The sequence below is a fragment of the Syngnathus acus genome, chromosome 6 (assembly GCF_901709675.1).
Source record: "Syngnathus acus chromosome 6, fSynAcu1.2, whole genome shotgun sequence".
Classification (NCBI taxonomy): Eukaryota; Metazoa; Chordata; class Actinopteri; order Syngnathiformes; family Syngnathidae; genus Syngnathus; species Syngnathus acus.
In genome coordinates, this window is record NC_051092.1 from 13,675,638 (window position 1) to 13,699,928 (window position 24,291).

Consider the following 24,291-nt stretch of genomic DNA (forward strand, 5'->3'; position numbering starts at 1 on the left):
CGCATTCTTTCAACCCGTCAAATCTCTTTTTTTGATAGGTCACAAATGTTGCACAGGAAGTTGCATGTGCATCTTTCAGGCCCTGTTTTGTGCGTACGCAGCACTGATAAGTGAGACCCCTGACATTTTACAAAAGTAGCAAAAAAAGTCAAGATAAGATTACTCAGTCTATGGCACCGTCATGCACTTTCACTTCAGTCCCATTGTTCCTTTTTTTTTTTTTTTTGCAAGCCTCAAAAGCACCGGAAAAATGACCCTAACAACAACAGCTGGACGTTGCTGGACTCTCCTCATTTTTGGAGGGGTTAGGCAGGTAAACAAAGTGAGAGTGGTGGATTCACCGTGTGCCCCACCCCCCCCATATCACCTTGCCACCTTCTTTCACATTCAAGAACAGACCAGCTGTCGCCTTCTTCAGAAGTGGTCGATGAGCACAGAAACACAGTTTGCACCCACCAGGTAGTTTGGGTCTCCGGGGAGAGATTTGTTCTGCCAGTTTTTAGGGTCACCTGCGCACAATACACATCATATGTTTATTTTATATATGAAGAAAAATCATCAAATTAATTGTCATTTTGAATTTTGCTTCCACGGTAGAAAAACACAAATGTTCAATATCACATGTTAAGACTGAATGTGGAAGTCAAACTTATCCATCATCATGTTTGAATGAGATAAGTTAGGTTCTTTCCCAGCACAAAGCACATTTTATGCATGTATTTGGGAAATTAAACAATGAAATGAATTCGAAAAAGATCTACTCTGGAGTTGTTGCATGTCAAGTTAGTGTTCTGAGTAACAAAAAAACGAAAAGAAGAAATATGACAAGATTTGAATATTCTTCTCCTCCTCCACTATTAGTCAAAGAATTGCTCGACCAGTTAAGAGTTGAAAGGGCGCCGTAGACACGCTAAAGACTGAACACTGACTCTCAGCTCTTTATTGAGCAACATCTTTTAGCCAATGACACATTTACAAGCTGGGGGAGGGCGACGTAATGTATTTTATGATTCGACTTGGGAAGCAAGGAATGCTTGATGGAGCAGAATAATCACCTGCGCTGTGAAAATGACAGCAAGAAAAGTCAGTGCTAATTTTTGAAATTGCTTTGAAAAAGGATTGAAGACATTGGTAGTAAAATCTTCCCCTGCTACATAAAAAATGCTAAAAAAATACATATATATTTTTTAATCAGAATTTATTGTTTCATGAAATTTAGGGGAAAAAAAATATCCAATGGTGAAGGAATGAAATATGGAAAAGAAGGTGGGGGGAAAAAAAACTGTCCTGTACAACCATGCAAACCTTTAAGCCTACACAGAGAGAGCGAGAGAGAGGACAGCGTACCCGACGAGGAGTCGGAGGATTTTAGAGCAAAAGACCAACCATCAGGGGTCATAGACGCACAGTGAGGTAAGCGCAGCTCCACCGGCTTCAGGAACTTGAGTCCGTGAGGGCCGCACATCACCAGCGGACTTAGCAGCGTTTCTCCTGCAGGGGGGACATGCAGCCACACTCAGACCCCAGAAAGGTAGAACAAATAAACATGTTTGCAGTAATGTCTGCGTGCTGACTTCTTTTAAGGAGACCGTATATTTACAGTTATGCAAGCTATACACTGACTACAATCACCTGTAGCAAATTGTCATTTCATCAGTGGTGTCAGAAATGTAAAGGGTGCACTCACCTGACCTTTTGTGAGCATCTTAAGAGGATACAAATTAGCTGGAGTGCAATGCATTGTGGGTTGATGGCGCCTCCAAATGACTTTATTCTTAGCTATACCTCCCGTTGGGAACGGAGAGCTCCATGTGAGACTGACCTTTCTCCTTGTCGAGGGGGGGCAGGATGCTGTTGTCGCGGCACACCTTGAAGTAGATCTCTTGCTCCACGTTCTCGGGGATGGCACCCTGGGGGATGATGATGCTGACGCCCGTCTCGATGGAGCTTAGGACCCCACCGTTGCAGTTGAAGATGCCTCTGGCGGTGGCCACCACCGTGTGCCCTTCATCCTCGTCGTCATCGTCCAGTGCGCCGGGGCTGTAGCGGGGGTCAGAGTCATCAATCGGGGCAATGTTTGGTGCACAACAAGCCGCCACGAGTGTGGAAAAAGAGACAGAGTGACAATTTACCTTACAGGAATGGCTTTGGGGATGGCGTTGATGTTATTGTGCTGGTATTTGGGCCTGTTGTCCATGGTGCGAGTGAAGGTGTCCAGACCACTGTCGTGGTCCAGAGGCTGGGGGGAGAGCTGCAGCTTTCCCCCGCTGTTGCTCACCGTGCCGGGCTTGCCGAGGAGCTCCGTCTTCACCTGTGTGTCGTTGGGCAGCAGGTTGTGGTTGAACTTGGGGCTCTCGAACTTGCGCTCGAACGGCCGCGCAGAGCTGGTGTACGGCTTAGGGACGTAGCGGTTGTAACCGATGGGAACGGGAGCACCGACGGTCTTTGCGGGAGCCGTCTCCGTGCCGTTGACAGAGGACTTGTCGGGAAGGGCCCTTGGGGGCAGATAGCCGATTGGTGTGGGTTCATCCCTGCTAACGGGTCTGAGAGCTGCCAGGTCGGGTTTGGGGGAGCTCAGTGGCTCGGCTATGGAGTTCACTAGACAAAATAGAAACAATCACAGATATAATAAAGATTCCCAATAAGTTCGAAACGTCAATTGCTGTTGCATAATAATGCTAACAAAGTACAACTAGTCCATGTTCCAGTGGGTAATTTGAGATCTTACCATCACTTGGGATGAGCTTGGGCAGAGTATTGGGTGGGATGGCAGAGCCAGGGGGTCCGTACTGAGAAGAGGGGCTTATCTGAGGTAGGGGGTCATATCGTTTGTCACCTGGACTCACTTTCTCGACAGACTCCACTCTAATTTGGGTGAACACATGAAGATTGAATTTAAAAAAATGCTGTTGGACAAAAAAAAAAAAAAAGCAGGAAAGTTTCTTTTCTTTTTGCAGGCGTGTGCTTCTACCTGTTGTACGGGTACGACAGTTGAGCTGGTTTGGCCACATCGTGGAAGCGACTGATGCCAGGATTGGGTTGGCCCATGGCTTTGCTGTCAAAGCTCCGACGATCAAAGTAGGACAACTGCTTCCTGTAGTACTCCTCGTCTTCGTCCGGGTCATAGTGATTGGTACGCATTACATCATCGAGCGGTTTGGTGTGAGGCCTCTGCGGCTCAGGAGCCCTAAAAATGATGCAAACAAAATTACGGCAGCGTTTTAAGGCACCATTTTTATGAACGTTTGCTTTTACACCTTGAATTTGCTTTACTACTTGCCGCCACTAGATGGGGCTCAAACAACAAATGCCAGATAGCAGGCATAAAAAAAAAACAACAAAAAAAAACGTGTCCTTGCTCTACCTTTGCTGTCGCCTGAGGGTGCTGTTTGTGACCTCAACGTACCTGTAGGAAGACCTTTCCTGCTCCAGGTTGCTGAGCGAATTTGCCTTGAGCACTGGACCAGGTGCACTTGAAGGTTTGGGAACATCTGCTGGCTGAATGAGAACCAGAGGACACAATTAGCCTAAGCTTGTTCCTTCTTGGGAGAAAAGAACAGCACACGCTGCTAACGTTGCTATAATGTACCCTGAGAACTGACGAGTCTCCTTCCTTTGCCCTGTCCATTGAAACGGAGCGTTTATTTTCAAACATCTTTACTCTGTTGAGGACCGACTGTGGTTTCATGGCCGGGTCTTCCTCCAGGTCTTCCCGTTGGAGGGGTGGCAAGGGTTTAGATCCAGGAGTGACTGCTGGTTCACAAGGGGATGTGACGACCTCTGTTTTAGGAGGGAGGATTGGTGGTTCGCAGTTCATCACAGGCTCGTGCATCCCTGCCTTGAAGCCCCGGTGTGGACCGGGAATGAAGGCGGGCCTTAAACCAGAATCGCCGTAGTACTGCTTTGGCGGTTCTGGAGAACGAGGCGAGTTAATGGGAAAGCTGTGAGCGTCTGCCTCATAGGGAGAGCGCGCATCGTAGCCAACAGGGGGCGGCGGTGGAGGCGGGTCATCGTAGCGAATAGACTTAGTGTGGCGCGCTCTGCCATCGTATCCCACAGGAAGGGCGTCTTCGTATCGAGGTTGTGGCGGGCTGTAGTCCCTCCCGGGCCCGTCCTCGTACGGCGAGCGGGGGGCGTAGGCGATGGGTTGCTGGTGGCCCGGCTGGTAAGCTGGGGGCTGGGAGGGTGAGGTCTGCTGGTCGTAGGGCGACCACTGTTCGTTGTAATGAGGCACACGGTTGTCGTAGTGCATGTGAGAGTCAGTGTTGTGAGACTTTGGTTCTGTGAAGCCGCCTCCGTCGTAACCGTAAGGCGGGTGTTCGTATTCCCGGTATGGCTGCTTGTCCTGGTACGGGAGCTGGTGAGTATAGCTCAGAGACTGCTTCAGGCCATGGTTCATTCGCACAGGTTCCTCCAGATTGTACAGGTCTTTCTTGAACATCTGTGAAGAGACAATATGAAATGAATGTTTTGGGGACAGAACCATGGCGATGATCCTACGCGTTTAACCATCTTCGTGTTTCAAGGCAGAACTTTGGGGAAAGAAATCCCCAACAAATTAAAAAAAAAAAAAACAAACAGCTGAATAAAAGTGAAATTCATGGAAGTGAGCATACAGTATGTAACACTTTCCAAATTACATAGAGAAATTTGTCAAAGTGCAAAGTTACACAAGCAAATATTTGTTTATTGAAAGAGTTCTGAATGCCCGTTTGACAAGATGCCTTTCAAGAATGACGATCATCCATATTTGTTTGATTTTTTTTTCTTCTTCCATGTGTGATAATAAAATCAATTTCATTTCTGAAAGGCCACATATCAAACATATGATGTGTAGCCTGTAGACAGCAAATTGAGTTACAGCTCTTCCTATGGAAGAAGGTTGATTTCTTGGCATCTGCTCAGAACTAAGCATGTGAACATTAACATAATGCAGTGTGCTGAGGTGAGTGATTTGTTCCATAGGGAGAATTGCTTTGACGGAAATCATTATCAAGAGTACTGTCTGCAGGTTAGCTTTCATCATGCAACCAACATTCAGTTTGAATCTAATGCAAAAAAAAACTACTGGCACTACAACACGACACATCTACAATTAGGCCACTCGAAAGGATTGTCTTTCGTCTACGGAAGAGAGTTAAAGCTAAAGGAACCCAAAAATATTTTGGAGCCATGCAAAGGGAGTAAAAGGCAACAGTTAGGGCTGGTTGTTGATGGTCTTCACCCTGGTCAAAGACTCAAGATTTACCAGTCCTTCTGGTCTCCCAGGTCTCACCATTGTGCATGTGGACCAGTATGTCGCACATTCTCTGGGAGCCAGAGGCACACAGTGGGCGCAGTGAGGCACACACAGTGTGCGCAATTCATGCAGAGAGCGAGTGGAAAGCATGTGCGTGAAGACAGGCAGTTAAAACGGCAGACTGTGGCCCAGGCCCGGTCCAAGTGGGCAGTGGAAACAGCGGGTACCTTTGGTTCTGGACCAGGTGGTCCAGGTGGGTAGTGTTCATGTGGTGGTGGTGGGGGCTGAAAAAGCTCAGGGGCAGGACTGGGGCTGCTAAGTGAGTCAGCCTGAGGAGCTGCGGCTGCAGCATGGGGCGGCTCCTCTAGGTGCAAAGCCTCTAGCTGTACAGGCTGCTCAACAGCAGGGGGCGCTACCACCGCTGCGGTCAAGGAGGGCATGGGCAGAGAAGCCTCCTCTTGCTGTGAATATTGTTAAAAGACATTTACAAACACGGCTTGCCAAGGGCACACAAAGTCAAAGGCCAACACCTTGATATTTCCGAAAGCGCCAGACTTCTGCTTTCATCAGACAATGTACCAGTAGCTTCTAAATCAGGCTGAATAATTCAATTTAGGCTATGTCCACACGGACACAAATGTTTTGAAAATGTATGTTGCCTACAGAGTGCGCCAAAAAATGCTTCAATTGTTTGTTTTTTTATGAATGAAAAGCTTACTTTTCAAAGGCGGTGTACTAATTTATGTTGAGCACCTTAAGAGACCTGAACATAATAGATGATCAAGGACACACAATCAAAAACATAAAATGGGAATCGTGTGGACATGGCCTTAGGCAACAACCGAGACGAGTTAACCTCTCGAGTTTTACACTGTACAGTATACCTATCCGGACACACTGCAGTGGTTTAAAAGGCTGGGAAACATTACCTGCTGTGGGGATGTCATCTTGAAGCCAGTGGGGTCTATACGGTTCGCTGGGTCAGGCGACACTGGGTGCTGGTATCCGGGGTAACCGGGGGTGTCCTGAATGACAGGTGGGTCTTCCCTCACAGGTTCGGAAGACCGCGTGATGGCAGGCTCCGTGGGCAGACCCACCTCGTCATTCAAGGTCTCATCGAGCTCCTGGTCGGTGTACGCGCCGCCCTCCGTGTCCGTGTCCTCGTAGTCGGACGTGTGGCGGCTGTCCGTACTGTACATGGAGTACTCGCTACCCGGCGCCGACAGGTAGGACAGACGATCGTCGTGGATATCCAAGTCATCTTCCGTGGTGCCGTCCGCCTAAGAAGAAAACATTTACCCCTGGGCTCACGACTCGCACTGCATTGTAGCTGTGACGGATTTTCCCCCCCCAAAAAAAACAAGGTGCCCATTGCTCACCTTTCCCTCAGACACCCACACGAGCTGGTTTTGTTGCTGCTGGATGGTTTCTTTAAGCGCTCCGTACCAACCGTCATTCATGTTGTTCAAGTTAATGGTGGCTATAAAAGAGGATTTGGGGTAATTAACGTAAAGGAAATAACTCAGCCTTTTTAGTGCCTCTTAATATTCAGTGGCCACTCACTGGTGAACAGGTGATGATTATTCTTCCTCAGTTTGATGGCTCGTTCATACAGCTTCCTGGCACTTTTCCTGGACTCTGGACACAGTCTTGTCCTCATGTTTTTCACACCTTGCTTGTTATCGGGATTTAGGAAGACTACGATTGGGTACCACTGAGCATAGTTCAGCCTGTCCACAGCATTGGGAGTGATGTCCAGCACAGCGTGTTTGTCCTTGGCAAGAGCAGATGAAGAAAAGGTGAGTTGGGGTGATTTTTTGGGAATAATGCAATGTGGATATTTGATACAACCAAAAAATGGAGAGCTCACTCTATCTATGATTTGCTTGATGGTGTGAAGACGAATAATTCCTGAACTGCGCTGGTCTGTTCCTGCATCTCTGGGCTCGCTCTCTGGAAAATAAAGCATAGATACATTTTGAATGGACTTCATAACTTCTGTATGTTATCCTGATGTTCAAACCATGATGTGTAAACTTACTTGCAAGCTCAAAAAGATCTGGCTCTTCTCTAGACAGTTTCTCTCGTGCTACATCGGCAATAGGTCCAAATATCACAACAGGTCTTAGGAAACCAGCTGTGACCACATATAAAATGAATTTGTATAATTCAAATACAGAGGAAATATTCACATAATGTCAGATTTGTCACCTTCTCTCAATACAACCCTCTCATAAGCTGGGAATTTTGTCTGGACCGGCTGTGAGGAAAGATCTTCTCGGCTTTTCCTGAGGTTCCTTTTTGAACTGCGAAGACCGCGGAACCTCCAGAAGTCCGCCCTGTCGCCCCCGGCTGTTTTGGGGAGTGTGTATTGCACGCTGGAGAGCTGCTCCGCTCTGTTGACATATCGTAGGAGAGGCAGAGAAGACTTGACGCACAAGGTAATGGATGTGTCATAAACTTGGCACGGCTAATCTCAATAGTGCCAGCAACAGAGAGCATTTCAAGGAAATGACACATTTAAAATAAATAACAAAACCAAATGTCCAACGCGCCATTCATTCTACATGTCATTTTTTTGGATGCTCAAACTTCCTGCTAACGTTAACATAGTGCAGGCACTTCAGGTTCCCCTGCATAATCTATTGAAGAGCTGCATCAAGAGCTTCCTCTTGTCTAGAAAGAACACAGTGCAATATTTACATTGACACTGTGAAAATTCTTACTTTAATATCACGTTGTTAATGTGTGTGTGAAACTAAAATGCATTATATGACATATTTTGCCCCATTTGTGGCTGAACAAGGTTAAATATAAATTGATGAAGAAAAAAGAAACACAAGCAACATATAATAAAAAAATAAAATAAATAAAATATATTAAAAAATCTGTCATTAAGAGGCAGAATCTTGTTGCTTGTGTTATTTGTTCACCTGTTTTTATTAGGGATGATCCCCCTCTCCACCTCCTGGTGGTTCTTGCCAATGCGAATAGCGAGCCAGGAACCCAGCTTGCCATTGTAGAGGGTATCCACCACGCGGAACACCTCGCCCTTGTTAAAGCTTAACCCGTATGGAGATTCCTTCTCGTACTCAAAGTGGGTCCGGATGTAAAAGGAGTCACCCACATCAGACTCAACGATCCGCCGATAGACTAAAAAAAGAAAAATATTAAGAGAGAGTGAGCAAGCTATGATCTGATCCAGAGCTGGAATAAGACTGATTACAGTTTTGCTTACCATCTTTCTTCTTTTGAGCCAAAATGGTGACCTCTTCACCTTTCGGAAGATCCAGGAGGAACAGCACTGCCTCCTCTCGGATTATGTTTGCAAAATCGACGTTGTTTACCTGAAATTCCATAAACACGATGAGCCCCGGTGGAGCGTTTTGGTGCATTCAAGCTAAATTGTAACATTCTTTCAACACTGACAGCATGGTGGAGAGTAGAAATTTATAAACTAAGGGTTCCCAGATATTTTTGTTCTCCAACATGCTAGGGAAACATTTTTTTTTTTTTTGTGGAGTGTAAGAATTCAAGTCATTCCTCAAACAAAGGAGGTGTAACAAAAGAGATATATGGCTGCATGGAAATGGTACAAACAGTGAAAGGAAACAGCGCAGTCCCTAAGTCATTGCTAAGAGACCGGCCCAGAGGTACAGGAATTTTGGAGTGAGCATTGTGTGTAAGGACAAACAAAAAAGGAGCACTCAAGCTGCATGCACAATAAGCCAAAATTGTATGGAGCCACTTGGCACTCCCTACTGTCCACATTAGGAAAAGTGAAAAATGTTCAATAAAAAAAAAAAGATCACATTTTATATTTCTCCAAAAAGCATTAATTTTAAAACGCTTGATCTTAGGTACAAGGAAAAGTACCCTGAGAATTTGGTCACCCTCCTCGAGGCCCTCCTTTGCAGCTGGGCTATCCTCCAGCACGCCGGCAACAAAGATGCCAACATCGTTCCCTCCTGCCAACCGCAGCCCCACACTCTCCCCCTTTTTGAACTTTACCAGCTTCATGCTCGGCCTGAGGACAAAGAAAACAGTCATACTTTATTAGACGAGATACACTTCAATGGAATTTTTGTGTCCTGCAAAACAAAGCCAATAGTGAGTGAATTCTGAATGCTGCCCTACTTAGTATTTGATTCAACTTTGTGGAGTTACCTAGAAATTCAGTCGCCTGCTTTAGCAGATGACCACAAAAATGAGTCACTTTGGTGTTCTAATTTGAGACTCCAACCTCTCCTGATAGTCTTGTGTAAAACAAAATTTGTGACGCAGCAAAGGATGACTACAATGAATAATACCGAAGGATGCTGTCATCGTGGGCAGCACTCGGCACAGGGGCATCGGATGGGCTGACAGGCAGGTCCACGTCAGGCTGTCCAGGCTGAGCGTAAACTGGCTTCGGCTCTGAAGCCAGCATACATATAAAAAAAAAAAAAATCACACAAATACAATCATTGTTACAAATACTGAAGGAAGCAGAGAGGACAAACAGGCAGGAAGCAGAGCGCTGCAGGCGGGAATGAGACGTCAGACTAAATAAGATCTTATGGTTTTATTTTCACTTGGCTCCAGGCATGTTAAGCCTTGCTCAGCAGGCGTCTAAAGCTGAACTTTTTCTTGGAATTCGTGTACTTAAAAAAAAAAAAAAATACTGGGTAGAAACAGGAGGTTTTTTTTATTTTTACACACAAGACTTCTTTGTTGGGGCTGTTCTGATGCATATGACACAGGAAACAAAGACTGAGTTTGGCTGCTGAGGCTTGAGTGTCTGACCTGGGAGCGGCGGAAGTTGTTTGTCATCTCTGGTGAGAGCCGGCTCCTTCGGCTTGGGCAGAGGAATTTCCTCTGAAAGCTTTGCTGGTGTTGAAGCGCCTTTTGATAGCCGCTCCTCATCTCGACTTCTGTGACTGAGGTCAAAAAGAGATGGATTGGTTTAGTTCGCCATCAAATACGGACACAGCTGCCCTATAAAAGTTGAGAGGCAAACTGATTCGTCACCTTTGCTACAAAGAAGAACAAACACTAAACCGCACTAAATTATAGAGACCCCCCCCCCGTCCCCACCATAAGGGACAGAAAAAAATAAAAACAGGACAACTGAACAGCTTGAGCCCGAGGCAGCATCTTGGTCTTGAAGGTCACGTTCCTCTTTTATATGTTCTATTTATAGAGCATCTTTATCTTCCGTCTTCAAGGTGAACACAGACGCTTAATAGCCTGTAGCTTGAAGGTATGCATCAAAGTCTACCTCGAAAAAAAAAATGATTACCAATGTCATCATCAGGTTGAAATAAACAGTAGCAAAGACTGCACACAATGTCAATAAATGGAGTCATCAACATGCCACCTTGTTTATGGCAATGCTGGCGTCACGTCTGTGAATTTATACAATGCTGTGGCGGGTGGCTGAGGGATGTCAACGGCACTGCGGTGGTAGCCGCTTTGAATAACACATAAAGGACAATGCCACAAAATATTAACCACCAGAAACTGCAGTGTAAAATATCCTTAATGTTAATAAAAAAAAACTAAAAAAAAACTGTTTCAGCAACATTACAAAAGTGTCCAAGTCGGGATTTGAATTTAAAGTTTATCACAAATATAATAACGATCTATTTCTCTAGCACTTTTTTTCCCCCCAAACAAGATTTACACTATTATACTAAATATTACTAGTTCTACAACTAATTACCATAGTCACAAATTACATGAACTTACGGTATTCTCCAACTGGCCAAAGAACGGGAAAAAAAGAAAAATCAAGTTTATAGTCAAGTCATATACTGTATACAGTAATGCACTTTATGAAAATGCCATTTTTATATGCTCTCGTTAAATTTTGCAAATGTGATGCAATATTCTGATATACTGTTTTTAAAAATGACCCAGCCACAAAACACAAGTGACAATAGCTGTGTGAAAACTTTCACAAGGAATGATGTTTTTGATATTTGACAAAAAAAAAAAGCTTAACAACCCATACTTCATGTTTTTTTTTTTTTTTTGTATTGCTGGTCTTCACCTGCCATTGCTGACTTGAGGTGGCGAGTGTCTGGAGTGGTCCGAGGGTTCCGATCGTCTGTCTGGAGAGCGGGAGCGGCTGCTACGAATTCTGTCGTGCGATCGATTGGAATGGTCGGATGCCAGAGATTGGATATCTGAAATGTCTTATCCACACACACATACACACACACATACACACGCACACACCAGTGTTAAGCACCCCAGCCAGCGAGCGGCGACCACTTAACAGCAATCTCACCGTCTCTGTCGGAGGCGTTGGCTGAAGGAATGCTGTCATCGAGGTCAGGGATGTTCAGCAAGGTCGCCCGGTCATCTCTCTGGACAACCATTTTTAGCTTGCCCTTCGACCTTTCTATCAGCTTCTTGGCATCAATCAAGGAGAGGTTCTCGGTCACTGTGCCGTTGATCTGCAAGAATCAGAAGACGGATTGTTATCTTTGACATGATGACGCTTTCCTGGTGGCCAGACATTTTTAAACCCACACTGTTTGTCTGCCACTTTAGTAGCACACTTAATGGTCATGATTAAATGCAGATCAACAGCGGTCATCCTTATCAGAGTGAAATCAAATGTAAAGTGTGTCGAAAAGAAACCCAGACTCCATTAGCACCACAAGCCTTAGAAATCGAATAAAAGAATTGTAGCGTACTAGCGCCGTTATTTCTTTATCTTGACTAATGAATGTCTTTACTGCATCCTCTTGGGAAGGGTTGCAGTCTCACTATCACATAATCTTTCAGGTCACAGGTTTTTTATCTCTTTTTTTTTAAATACAAATCTTATTTTTGATCTCTTAAGCTTGTGCAGGCAGACAGAGTGATGATGAGGTGAAGTGTGCTAAAGTTTGCAAAGACTTGAAACAAAAAAATAGCCCCTTGCCTTCATTTCAATGTCAGAACAGAACTGATTGAGAGCAGTTAGTTAAAAAAAAAAAAAAACTACCTGTTACGCACATACTGCTATTTTATGTGGCGATTCTGGAAACACACCAGCCTGCATCTGTAAGTGCTGTTATGCAACTTTGGACAGCACAAAAAAAGCAGTAAAAAAAAAAAAAAAAAGAATTCCACTACATTACCACTTCTCATTTATGCTTCCAACCATAATAAAAAGCACTTGCTGCAAGCTAATCGTCTGTTTCATACATTTTGTGATGTTTCCCCAGCAGCCTCCCTCACCTTCAGTACAACATCGCCCTCCTGGATGTTTCCATCCCTGGCTGCCAGGCTCTCGGGGGAGATGTCCTTGACGAAAATGTGGCTGGCCAAGCGCAGGCCATACTCTGCTTGGTGAACGACAACAACAAAGTCAAGGTTAGCTAGCACAGAGTTGACAAGACGGCACGGCGCAGACTACACACGGATTCTGCTTCCGCCAGGATTAACAGTGAAGATTAAAGAAGATTAAATCCTCTTCTCTTTTTACTAAGATTTATTTGAGTAACTTGGATTCTGCTGAGGTTGGCAAATTTTGTGTTCCCTGGAACTTCACCAAAATTGACTTAATTCTGACCCAGCAGAAAATAAAGTGGTTTTCCAGGATTAACAGTTGGACTAATTTTCTTTCTTTCATCTATCCCCGACTTTGTGAGCCTCACCTTCATTTTTCCGTGATTTAACCAGCGTGACCTTGGCGGGGCGAGGAGGCAGGTTGTGTGAGCGGCGATCCGACCGCGGTGAGAGACTTCGCTCTCGCGAGCCGCTGCGTTCACGTTCCCTGTCCCTTCGGCCGCAGCTCCGACCGCTGCGCCGACCCATGGCTCCGCCCATGCCGCTGTACGCGCCGCTACGTCCACTCCGCGTCTCGTATATCTCTTCGTCGTAACTGTCCTCTTCCTCGTCATGCTCGGACATGGTTTCCCTCTCCCCGAGGCGACCCATGGGGACGTGAACCTTCCTCTTCCGTCTGATTGTCTGCTCAAAAGAAATCAAGACGTCAGGAATAGGAGGACGTGGTTGGTTACAGGGGGATGAATCAATCGCGTCGACTCAAGTCAGCTCAGGGGACCTCCATTTTCTATTTTGGAATTACTCACTGTAACACAACGGTAACAATTTAACTCACGATTTTGGCAATTTTTCCACTTTTACGAAGCTGCTGGACCGCATAGGCATGCTCCACATTATCCATAGACACAGCATTGACCATGACAACTCTGTCATTTTCCCTACAAGAAGAAAAGACACGCTGGAGCAAGACGGAAAATGCAAAACCAATCCGACTGTGCTGCCAATCACTTACTGTAGTAGACCTTCAGCCGGCCCGCCTTTTAGCACATCTGAGATAACAATGGAGGTCTCGCCACTCTGAAAATGAGGGTTATCTCGGCCTCCTGATATGGCTATCCCGAAGCCGAACCCTGGTGCCTGAATTGAAAAATAAATACACGAGCGTGTTGATTTATGTACACTGATACGACCTGTCATAACGATAAAGATGCCTCGAGGGGATGCATTCAGTTGAAAGGGCTTCTCGATATTTTGTTGCACATCACACAGAGGGCCAGAAAATTCCACGCTTGCATGGAGAAATGTCAGCGTAATGATGATGCTGACTGTAGCCTTGAGTGGAGTCCGGGTGCATTTGTGCTTTGTTCAAAGCACCTGGACCATTGTCACGAAGCAGGCTGGCATCTCTCAAACATATTAAATCCAAACTGGGAAGCTCCAAGACATTGAGGGCAAGTGTTGGAACAGGGATGTGGTTTTCAAAGAAAGATTTTCAAGATCTTTTTTGACTAGTACTCACCCTGTGCAGTGTTACAGTGTGCTGTTCCCAAATGACAGTCTCCTCCATTGCTGCGCTCTAGAAAAACAAACAAAGAGTGAGGAACACGACAGTCGCGTGACACGCTAATAAAAACTCTTGCGAGATAAAATGAGGTCACAGTGATAGTGAATGATATTAAAGCACAGCCTTGGTCACAGTAAACCCCCTGAGAGGATGAGATGAAGGTCAGCTCCTTCAACTGTTACTGCGACCTTGTCCTTAGCGCCTCCGCTGCTCGTTCTTGAACTCCTCCGGCATTTCACCTCGGCATTGTTAATGGTTGCTTATAAAACATGATTAAGTCTAGAAGGTTGTAAAAAAAATATATATGTAAAATAACAACTTAATAGATTAGAATATTTTATATGTCCTATATTTGGATGATAGCAGCATCGTGTCTACAAGCAAATAATAATTTGGCTAACAAGAACTGAAAGGAAAGGCATAAATCGCCACAAGTGGCCCGCCACACGTTCTTGGCCTGGGAGCCGCAGTCATTATCTCTTCAGGCAGCTTGTGGCGGGACTCGGTAGACTGAGGAGTGAGACCAAGTTTGAATGAGATCACCACTCCCCCACTCCATCCTCCAACACAATGTACACTGCAGCACTTAAGCAGGGAGGGGGGTGAAGACATTTGAATATTAACAAGACTGCAGAAAAGATAGAATTCCAACTGCGACTCTTTAGGGAAGTATAATTTACACTTATGTCCAATCGGTCAAGCCCATGGAAACGTTGATGCAAAGAATTAAAAAAAAAAAAAAAAACGGTGCGCCGTCAAGGCAGACGATATACTGTTGACATTTGGGGGGAAAAAAAAACACTTTTTTCTCTTTCACGTACACCTTTGAAAGTATGCAGTTTGGCGTTTTCTTCCTGCAGCGCTTGTTGCTGCGGTAACACACAGGGACCACTGTGGTGTTTTAAAATTTAAAGTGGGCTGACATTTGTAGTGCTTGCCACACAATTGGATTTACATACCAAAATGCCTTTCTACCTTTTAAATGAACAAAAGTAAACAGGCGACAGAGTGGGCAGACAAACTTTTTATGGGTTACATTAGCTGGGTAAGGACCGGATATAATTTTGAGGCAAAACAAGATGATTTTGCTATATATAATATAATGAATAATTTTAAAAAAGTCTTATGATGTCTCTTCATGACTTATTTTCTATACGATGCATAAATTGTCATTAACAAACAAGCCGAATTGCAATTTGAAAAATATCATTTAAGGACCAAGTGACATCCCAACATCATTTTAGTAGCAAGAAGAAAACACCCCCTTTACAGATGGCTGTTCGGTCGCCCCATTGACTGATGATGTGTTTTTGTCCTGCCCGGCCCGAGCACAAACAAGCGGTGCCAGCGCAAGCCCCGTGCCACAAGGCAGAGCCAATGCTGGCAGCTCCAAGGAGACGCTCGGGCCATGCTTGGGGGGGATTACGACCATGCAACTTGGGAGCGGGCACAACACAGATGGACCATCACACAGATGGAATGCACAGCTGAGAGTCGGGCTGGAAAATATGGTCGGAAAATAAAATCCCAGATTTATTTTTCGTGAAAAATCAGATTTTTGATTTTGATAATAAAAAAAAAAAAAAAGCAAATGACACGAGCACAAACACCGAACACAAGTATTGCAGAGAAATCCGAAAAAACAAATTGATATCCCTCTCCAATATTTATTATTCATTAAAAAAACTAAAAACATGTCATTTCCAAACATCCTTCTTCAAAATGGATCCCACCCTGCACATGCTCATGGGATTGAAGCAAATCCCTTTGGGCTTGGCAGCGATCTGTGTGGGATCTGCAGTTTGGGCTAGAGCACGGGACTCTGTGCTAGTGAACATCCATCCGCAGTGTAAACTGCTGTATCGGATTTAACTCTCAAATGGCCTCAGTGCTCAGAGCATCGCTTTTTCTCTGCAAGCGGCATTTTTTCCTCCCTTCATCTTTTTTTTTTTTCCTTTCCACTTCCAGGAAAATGATGGCTCACTACATGTTGGAAGTGATTTTTGAAAGCTGACGTTATCCTTTCCTCTTTACAATGCAGCTGCTGTTCCCGGTCACATTGAGAAGACAGGTGTCACAACCAATGACATGAAGGGACTGTACATTACGCCGCCTATGCTGTATCGGGCATTCACGGCACAATGTTTCATTGTGCATAACATGACCCGAACGCTTCAAGGACAACCCGCCGAGTCAACCTCAGACTGCAAAAAAAACAAAAAAAAACACTTGAGCGGCTATTATGGACCATCTTAATCTTCACATACGACATAAATATGTGCGACCATTACGGTAGATAGATCACAGCACAAAAGGTTCGGATGCATCATAAAGGCTGACATCATAAAGCTGTTGAGGTATTAGTTTGATGTTTTCAGTGGTTTGTATCACTGCACTTTGTTAAACTGGTGCATTTATGTTACTCAACACCACCTATACACCCACATACAGCCCAGCTTAGCAGTGACTGATGGTCACGACAGAACACTTAATATCTTTTTTTATTTGTCATTATTATTTAATAATTTCTTGGACCGGCGCGTCAAAAAGTAGATTTGCTTCACAGGGTTACAAATAAGGATGAGCCAGCAGACGTAAAGAAAAGTAAGTATAAAATTGTACTTTCAAATAGAATATTTTGCTTGAAATATTGTGATAAAGATTTTTATACAACAGGGAATGAAAAAAGGTGCATATAATATTGCCATTGGTTACTAGGAGCAAACACTTCCCAAAACACAACCTCAGTCTTTGTTAGAATAGAAATTTTTAATTGAGCAAACTGACAACTATTGTCTGTACATCACAGTAGCCAGTCAATTTTGCCATAAACCCTTCAGATGTCAGCTATAAAATGTGCTTCCAACAAATACATAACTCCAGCCAATTGCAACCTGAGATTTTTTTCTTCTTCTTTCTAGATAGTATTGACAACAGCACCTAACCCACAGCTGGAGCTGTTGATCCTGACCAGAGCCACAGAGCAGGAAATCAGCTCCAGCACTAAATCAAGCCCAGTGGAAGTTATCAGCAGGCCACACGGAGCCCAGGAGAGCAGGAATGTGCTGATAAGCAGAGCTGCTGACCTGCACCCTGTCTCATCTCTATCACAGTGTGGGGGATGAGAACAAAACTGCACTCATGATGAAAGCTTGCTTGTTCATCCCACAGAAGGTTTGTGATTGATAGGTGATTCATAGGATTTCCAGAGATATATCCCTTTTGATCACACCTCGTGTTTTAACTGCGGGTTTTCCGAGCAACTCGAGTCACGCCGAGCTTCTGTGTTACTGTCGTCACAGCCGTAAAGTGCTGTGGAATCTTAAAAGTCAAACAACTCAGTCCCTTCCTGGGACTAGCTAGTTCTTTGATGTTGGATAAACCAAGCTCCCATGAGGTACGCCAGACGTGCTAGCAGCTTGTGTCACGCATGGCTGACCATCTTTTTGAAGATACAAAAAAGCCAAACGTGCTCAATGAATTATTTCTGTGAAAGGTATGGAGATTTGTTGAAATTGCCTCTCTGCAGGATGAAGGTTGAATATTGCAATTTTTTTCATTTCATATTGTTCTTGATATTATGGGTCAGCGTCTGAAATGAACCACCTTCAGGCGGTTCAAATTATGGGTTCCTCTATGCAGCATTTAGAATCCTTGCATCTCCAAAATCACAACTTTAGTTTATATTCAGTTTCAGAAGATCTTAAATATGCTTTGTGGATGTAAGAAGACACAGATGTGCGTAAAATTAATGTCAAACATATAATCAGAAGACGTTAAAATATATCTTAAATTGAACTTGGCTGCCCAAAATACAACATGAAAATGTCCTTCAGAAACCACAATGACTCAAAGACTGCTGGTCCCATGAGAGTTCCGGGTAAGATAATTTACAGGACAACATGTATGGCTGCCCTTGCAGCGTCAGCATAGAGACTATGTCATATGACGCCTAGGGCTTGCCCTGAATGTGAAACAAACCGAACAAAAGATCTCTTTCGAGGTACCAGTTCTTTATCATCAGGACCCTCATCTCCAATTTTTGCTGTTCTTTAATTTCTCAATGGTCCGTTTTCATTGGGCCACCATGTAACTTTTGCTTCCTGAATATTTCTCATTAGTCCACCAATAGACTTTTGGCTCTTAGCGGATGGTGCACTTTGTATTTATTTTGACAGCTTAATAAGATTTTGACAATACACACGCCTATGGTGGTTGGATGACTATTAGTTGAGAAAGTACTTGATAAAATGTCCGGCAAATACTACAATTTAATTATAAATATCATCAATAGTTGTATTCATGTAATTAGGGTGGACAAAATCTTGACCTCGATTCAAATTGACTGCAGTAACTATACAGGTCTCTGGATTAGGAGCATCCCTTGACAATAGTGAAGCTAGCGTTCATTAAAACATACTGTTCTGGGCTAATAAATGGTAATGACACAGATTACTAAAAAGTGAACATTACAAGTTTTTAACAACTTTTCAAAGATCTTAACCTGTTCCAATAAATGCCAACATTCAACAGGTAACAGCTGATATCCGTTGACTCGGTTCGAGCGTTGATCACATCTGATGCAACCGCGACAAGGTTGTCTGGCAACTGCCTGTAATATTATTTGCGGTAAAAGTAACGGGACACGCTGAGGGAGACGAGCGCGTCAGCTAACGAGCTAATGTTAGCAACCTGCTAACGAGCTGTGACTAAAGACCCTCGGTGGGGGTACTGCACTACCACCTAAACAATACGAGCAAGTGCTCAATCTTCGCCCTAAAACGTAACACTAAAGTCATATTTCGGAATCGTCAACCTTAACTTGGTGTCACATGGTTACGGTACGACACTTCCTAAACGTTTTCCCCCCTTCATCCTTTTCGTTGGTCAAGTCGAGCCCCCTTTGCTGGCCGACATTTTGTGGTAACAGCTAGGCTAGTTGCTCCTGGCTAACGGTTACCTCCACTAGTGCTCCGCCGAATGACAGCTTGACCGAATGACATTTTAGGACACACGAGAACCATATAAAAGGATAGATATAGAGAAGTAGCTGCCATTTCGTTTAGGAGCGAATAGGGTTGAATGGCTAACCCGCTTAGCATAGCACGTAAATGCACTTTACTAGCACTGGGGTCGCTAAGTTACCTCCACTTGCACAGTTTTCGCTCGCTCGTACCCGCTGGTATTGGGGGGAGGGGGGGCATGCATCCTTTCCCCGCGTGCGGCGAGAGCCAAAACAACGGATACATCCACAAACATATTCACCTTGGCAAAAACAACGGTCTGTGTGGCGTCCTCCAACCCTCCCCCCGAAATATGTGCGCCGGGAAGGAAAAGTCCTCCTTGCGTGGCTCCAGAGCAGCAGCAGCCGCCGCACTGCAATGGCAGGCAGGCAGTGGATGATGCCTTCCTTCCTTTCCACCCCCTCTGCGCGCACACTTCGGCTGGCTTGCCCGACTCGGTGGCAGTGACAGGTTCGCTTGGAACAAACCATTCAGGCTAGTCCGCGGGGGGTGATGGAGCTGGGATGCAGGGGAGGCTGTCGACGGAAGCTGCAGTAGAGCAGCAGTAGCGGCAGCAGCAGCATCGCCCCAGCGCCATTCCACCTTGAGAGCTACGCAGAGGGCTCAGAATTCACACGCGGAGCTTAAAGCATGTCTGCTAATCGTTTGAAAAACCCCACGATGTGTGATGAAATGGATGCGACTGCATCCAGCTCGAACTGACTCATATCAAGAGCATCCATAAACAGTCCATGGTACTTTTTAATAAAATGTTGTCCCTAAATTGTTTTTTTGTGACGATTTTTTTAGTTTGACTTAAAATATTTTAAAACACATCTATACTTTCAACTCACGTTGTCAAATAGCCTCGTTTTTTAAACCTAACAATGTACAAGATGTATTTGATTCTTTTTTCAACACCCCATTTCTTTGAACAAATAACCATGAAATACAACTGGTAGCTGACAGGCTTCCCCGAGAGTGATTTCCGTATAATGACATCTGAATGCATTATGAATTTTCAGCAAGAAAAAAAAACTGTTTTACTCATTGTGACAAGCAACATTATATCACATTCCCCTCAGGTGGGCAAGGAGAGCTGCCTCTCAAAGGCACATATCAAAATCACTAAATCACGTTCTTTAGGAAGCATGTTTCTAAGGATCTTAATCAAACAGAGAGCTTAGAAATTGATGCTTGGGAGGGAGAGCATATATCACAATTGGCGCGACTCGTGATAATGTAGCAATGTACTCATACTAAGGAAGTTTGCTCTCTCTTTACTCGTGTAAGCTTGTACAGCATCTGCTTTCATAAAGATAAATGCAACTACATGCACACACTCACACACACATGCACATACACAAAACTGCTGGGTTGTGTTCTTAACCCCCTGCTGGGTGGATTTTGAGGAAACTGGGTGAGGTTGATAAAAGTATCATCTGCTAATTTTATGTTGGATGTATTCAAGTACTGAGCGAAAACTGTCTCGGTAAAACAAAGCTCAGCACACTGAAAAATATTGCCTTTTATTCAATTAAGTTTTTCATGTATGTTTCAAATGCAGACTATGCTTAAATGGCATTACATGCAGAGAAGAGAGTTCTTAAATCCATCCTACTGCCGCCGTGCTTAATACAGCTTCCCGTGCAGCCGTGTACAGATTTAATCAATATACAGTGAAATGTAAATTGTGCACTGCACCAAACCTTCCTCTTATGTACTAGAGCGGCATCTCCTCAAGTATTGTACCCCTTTCTCTGCAGCACCCACTCTTCTGCCTCTTATCAGTATTGGAAATTGTGCGACCGCTTTTGTCACCTCTACCTCTGGCACTAATGAGCAAAAGGGGAGGGGGGGGGGCACAGAGGTCCTGCAATGTTGCTGATGTAAGGAGACTTGCTGGAGACTCCATTGGAGGATAACAAGGAGCGAATGGTGGGGGGGTGCCTTGGAGGGAAGAGGGAAGAATGCGAGTTGGTGGCCAAGGTCATTAGAATTAGATAAAGGCAGTCTTATTGATATCCTGTGGAGAAACAACATTGCATCAACACAAGGATAGAATGTACAGTAGAGCTGAACAGTTAATCAAATTTAACAACTCTTGCTTATTTGGTCTCTAGATCTGTGTTTAGTAAGTGCAGTTCACAAGTTTACATATCGTTTTATGAAACATGCAGAATTAAAGTGATGAAGCCACAGATTTGTTTGGCATTGTTGTAATCTGATGTATGATACGGACTAATGTTTAGGCCACACTTGTTTGTCGTAGTGAATGCTTTAAAGACCGCAAGACAAAAAAGTGTTTAGTTGATTGACAAGTCAAATTGAAATATGTAAATAAAATATTTTAGATTAATTCATGCTTTGCTTGCCTTTTTCAGTGTATGTCAAACATAAGAGCAAAATATATCAGTATAATATTGTAATAAAGTGTAAAAAAATTGTTGTCTTTACTAGTAATTCATGGTTGATTTGCCTTTATTTTAGTGTAAGTAAAATATTTATGGATAATAAATTTGTGTTTGTTAACAGTACCTAAAAAAGGACCTTGAAAAAAATGTGTCCATTTAAGCTAAATCACAGTCGCAATAATGTGCAAGGTGGGGGTGTCCCAATTCTATTATTTTTCAAAAATCATTCATCTCCAACGTACAGTTTACGACGCAATTCATATTTCTTGGCCTGCAGCCAATAGGCACACCTTGGGCCACTAAGCAGGATAATGTCACCGTGCAAGACCAATGGCTCAAAGTGATCATCTGTTATCATGCAGTACAGCTGAAGCACTGGAGCAGAATGGCCCTGTGGAAAAAAAATGCATGAAAGACAACTTTTAAGAGTCTGGACAGCTTTGACGTTGAGCTTAACGCCGCTTTATCTTCCTCTGTTGAAGCCCTTGAAATACCCTCTGCTAAAGCTACAACACTGTTTGCCTCACTGGCTCTGACAGCGCAGAGGGACTTTCACATGCCGTGCTACACAACAACGTTAGCCGCGCTCTTTTCATCACCATTTAGATCCTAACTCCAACTTGCTGGGCTGAATTGCACGAATGTGTGTGAGGGGGGCAAATTATAAATTCTCAGCATGTCGACTGTTTGTGTATGCCGCCCCCCGATGGTGAGTGCGTCACCTCTTAGCTACACAGGTCAAGAAAACGGCAGACTAAGCAAAGAATGGTGCGGGCTACCTATGAGCTTTAATGGGTGCAGCTATCAAATAACATGGCAGTTGTTAAACTGCAGCAGGGTTGGAATGAATGCATCTGTCCATTTATAGCATGGAAGTGGTAAAAATGCGCCAGTAGATCAACGTAAACCCGTAAAAGTGCGCTTTGACCTGAGTACAGCAGTTTGTTTTTCTGTCTTCCCTCTGTTGTCCTTGCTCAGTATTCGACCTCTTGCATTAAAAATCGCCCCGCTGGCTTGACTCGTAGCTGATAACTTTTTGAACAAAAAAATTCCTTAAGCCTTCATAACGCATCCCACGCTGAGAAACAGACAGGGGGTCCACGATCTAGGAAGTGTAAGCTACCTTGTAAAGTCAGCAGTAAAAAAAAAAAAAAAAAAAAAAGGCACTTATTAAACGCTGCCTCTCTGTGTGGGAAGATGAAACGTGCCCTTGGCTTTGAGGACAAACAGCTGGAGGAAAAATAAAATGCAGCAAAAGACACATCTTGGTTTTGGTGGCCAGCCATTATATCTAAATAACTCTGTTTTAACGGATTTCAGCACTACACCCAAACAAGAATTTTTAATAACTTCTCAAATCGGCATCCAATTGACGTGACGACTAAATATCGACAAGATTATCTATACTCAGTGACTATAATTACTGAGACCCTCATCAAATAAAACCCAGGAAGACACTTAAAACCTGCTGTTTTTCTTTAAACAGCCATCTAAATGTTAACTATGGCTTTAATTGTCAATAAAGGTGACGCTTATTTGCTTATTGTTTTTTATTTCCACCTAAAATGCCTCACTGGTGATAATGATGGCTCAGCAGTGTTGCGGCAAGCCGTGGTGAGTAATAAGGACAGTAAAGAAGGAAAAAAGACAAATATATTATACCGCAGAAAGAAGAAACAATGAGTCGGCAAAAAAATGTACACTGTATTAAATAATTTATGAAACCAAAATCCGACCAATGCAATATTCCTGCCAAGAATCTATCGTTGAAATTCCTCTTTTTTGACATTCTACATCCAGCTAGGCACTAAAATGCCTTTTATGGTTTCATGTGAACCTCCTTTTTCTTTCGGACTGTGCCATGTGGACATCTCAGTGTGCTCCTCAGCATCTAGCAAGTAAAACTCTGCCCTCTGCAGGACTTCCGTTGATATCTAAGCTAGGCCATGACATGTGACCACGCGATGGGAAAATAAGCATGAAAAGGAGTGAAGGCGACATGCAGGATTTTAACAATGAAAGTCGTGTGAACCGACGCGAGGAGACACAGGAAGGAGTCGGGCTTCCTTACCGGCTGGTCTGTCGGAATGGGAGCTCCTGAGTCTAAACAGCATATGGTGGCCTCCCTGGGCGTCAACACGCATGCACACATGTCCAGCGACACACGCCACATGATGCACGCACTCTACACAGCAGACATGCTTGAGAATGCTCAGCATGAACACGGCATACTTTCATTCAGTCAAGATGGAGGAGAAATATTTCAGTGTATGTTTTGGAGTCGTCACTTGCGCTCTACTGTCAGATACGGTTTAAGAGAAAGTCAAAATACGCTTTCATTTTTCATGCTTGACTTGCCCACCATGGCCAGCATCTTCATTCGCGCAAACATTACATCATCCAGCTGCTCGTCCTTCACTTGACCCCGCACTCGAGTGCTTAAACGGGGAAGGAAATATCAACGAGGACTTGTCGATAGGCACAAATGACCACAAAGGGATTGTTGTGGAACATAAATAGATCCAAGTTGTTGTGTAGACAAGAACAACATTACATTTAATGCTGATTCTAATTTTCACCAATCTGTGGATGCTACCAGCTCTACCCTATTATAAAACAACCCATGTAAGGCAATATTGGATTCATATCTTTTCTAGTCTTCTGTCATAATGATTTGTTGAATATGAGAAACACAATGCAGACCATAACAATAATTGAAAACCATTTTTCCACAATCTCCCCCCTGATAAGAGAAGGCTCAACCAGTTTAAATCCTCATGGTGAATTCCTTCGAGGAATAAACTA

General features: G+C 44.0%; 1 protein-coding gene across 11 annotated transcripts in view; it reads right to left on the reverse strand.

The window, feature by feature from the left end:
* Positions 1–206: 206 nt before the first annotated feature.
* tjp1b (tight junction protein 1b) overlaps positions 207–24,291 on the reverse strand; it is a 43,854-nt gene continuing 19,769 nt past the window's right edge. The window contains exons 1-29 of one of the 11 annotated variants that reach the window (XM_037253265.1): positions 19,335–19,870; positions 14,025–14,081; positions 13,518–13,642; positions 13,341–13,443; positions 12,874–13,189; positions 12,455–12,561; positions 11,514–11,682; positions 11,274–11,418; positions 10,970–10,981; positions 10,025–10,158; positions 9,550–9,655; positions 9,116–9,266; positions 8,478–8,586; positions 8,173–8,392; positions 7,451–7,635; positions 7,281–7,376; positions 7,110–7,192; positions 6,803–7,013; positions 6,619–6,719; positions 6,169–6,519; positions 5,467–5,700; positions 3,590–4,441; positions 3,407–3,498; positions 2,972–3,187; positions 2,729–2,865; positions 2,133–2,598; positions 1,823–2,040; positions 1,348–1,491; positions 207–509 (exon numbers count right to left, since the gene is read on the reverse strand). In XM_037253265.1, coding sequence (XP_037109160.1) covers positions 415–509; positions 1,348–1,491; positions 1,823–2,040; positions 2,133–2,598; positions 2,729–2,865; positions 2,972–3,187; positions 3,407–3,498; positions 3,590–4,441; positions 5,467–5,700; positions 6,169–6,519; positions 6,619–6,719; positions 6,803–7,013; positions 7,110–7,192; positions 7,281–7,376; positions 7,451–7,635; positions 8,173–8,392; positions 8,478–8,586; positions 9,116–9,266; positions 9,550–9,655; positions 10,025–10,158; positions 10,970–10,981; positions 11,274–11,418; positions 11,514–11,682; positions 12,455–12,561; positions 12,874–13,189; positions 13,341–13,443; positions 13,518–13,642; positions 14,025–14,072 — 5,226 coding nt within the window. In that variant the 5' untranslated portion in view covers positions 14,073–14,081; positions 19,335–19,870 and the 3' untranslated portion in view covers positions 207–414. Of the gene's footprint in view, positions 510–1,347; positions 1,492–1,822; positions 2,041–2,132; positions 2,599–2,728; positions 2,866–2,971; positions 3,188–3,406; positions 3,499–3,589; positions 4,442–5,466; positions 5,701–6,168; positions 6,520–6,618; positions 6,720–6,802; positions 7,014–7,109; positions 7,193–7,280; positions 7,377–7,450; positions 7,636–8,172; positions 8,393–8,477; positions 8,587–9,115; positions 9,267–9,549; positions 9,656–10,024; positions 10,159–10,969; positions 10,982–11,273; positions 11,419–11,513; positions 11,683–12,454; positions 12,562–12,873; positions 13,190–13,340; positions 13,444–13,517; positions 13,643–14,024; positions 14,082–19,334; positions 19,871–24,291 lie in introns of those variants that run through there. The other 10 variants (XM_037253260.1, XM_037253259.1, XM_037253263.1 and 7 more) reach the window with 10 other exon arrangements.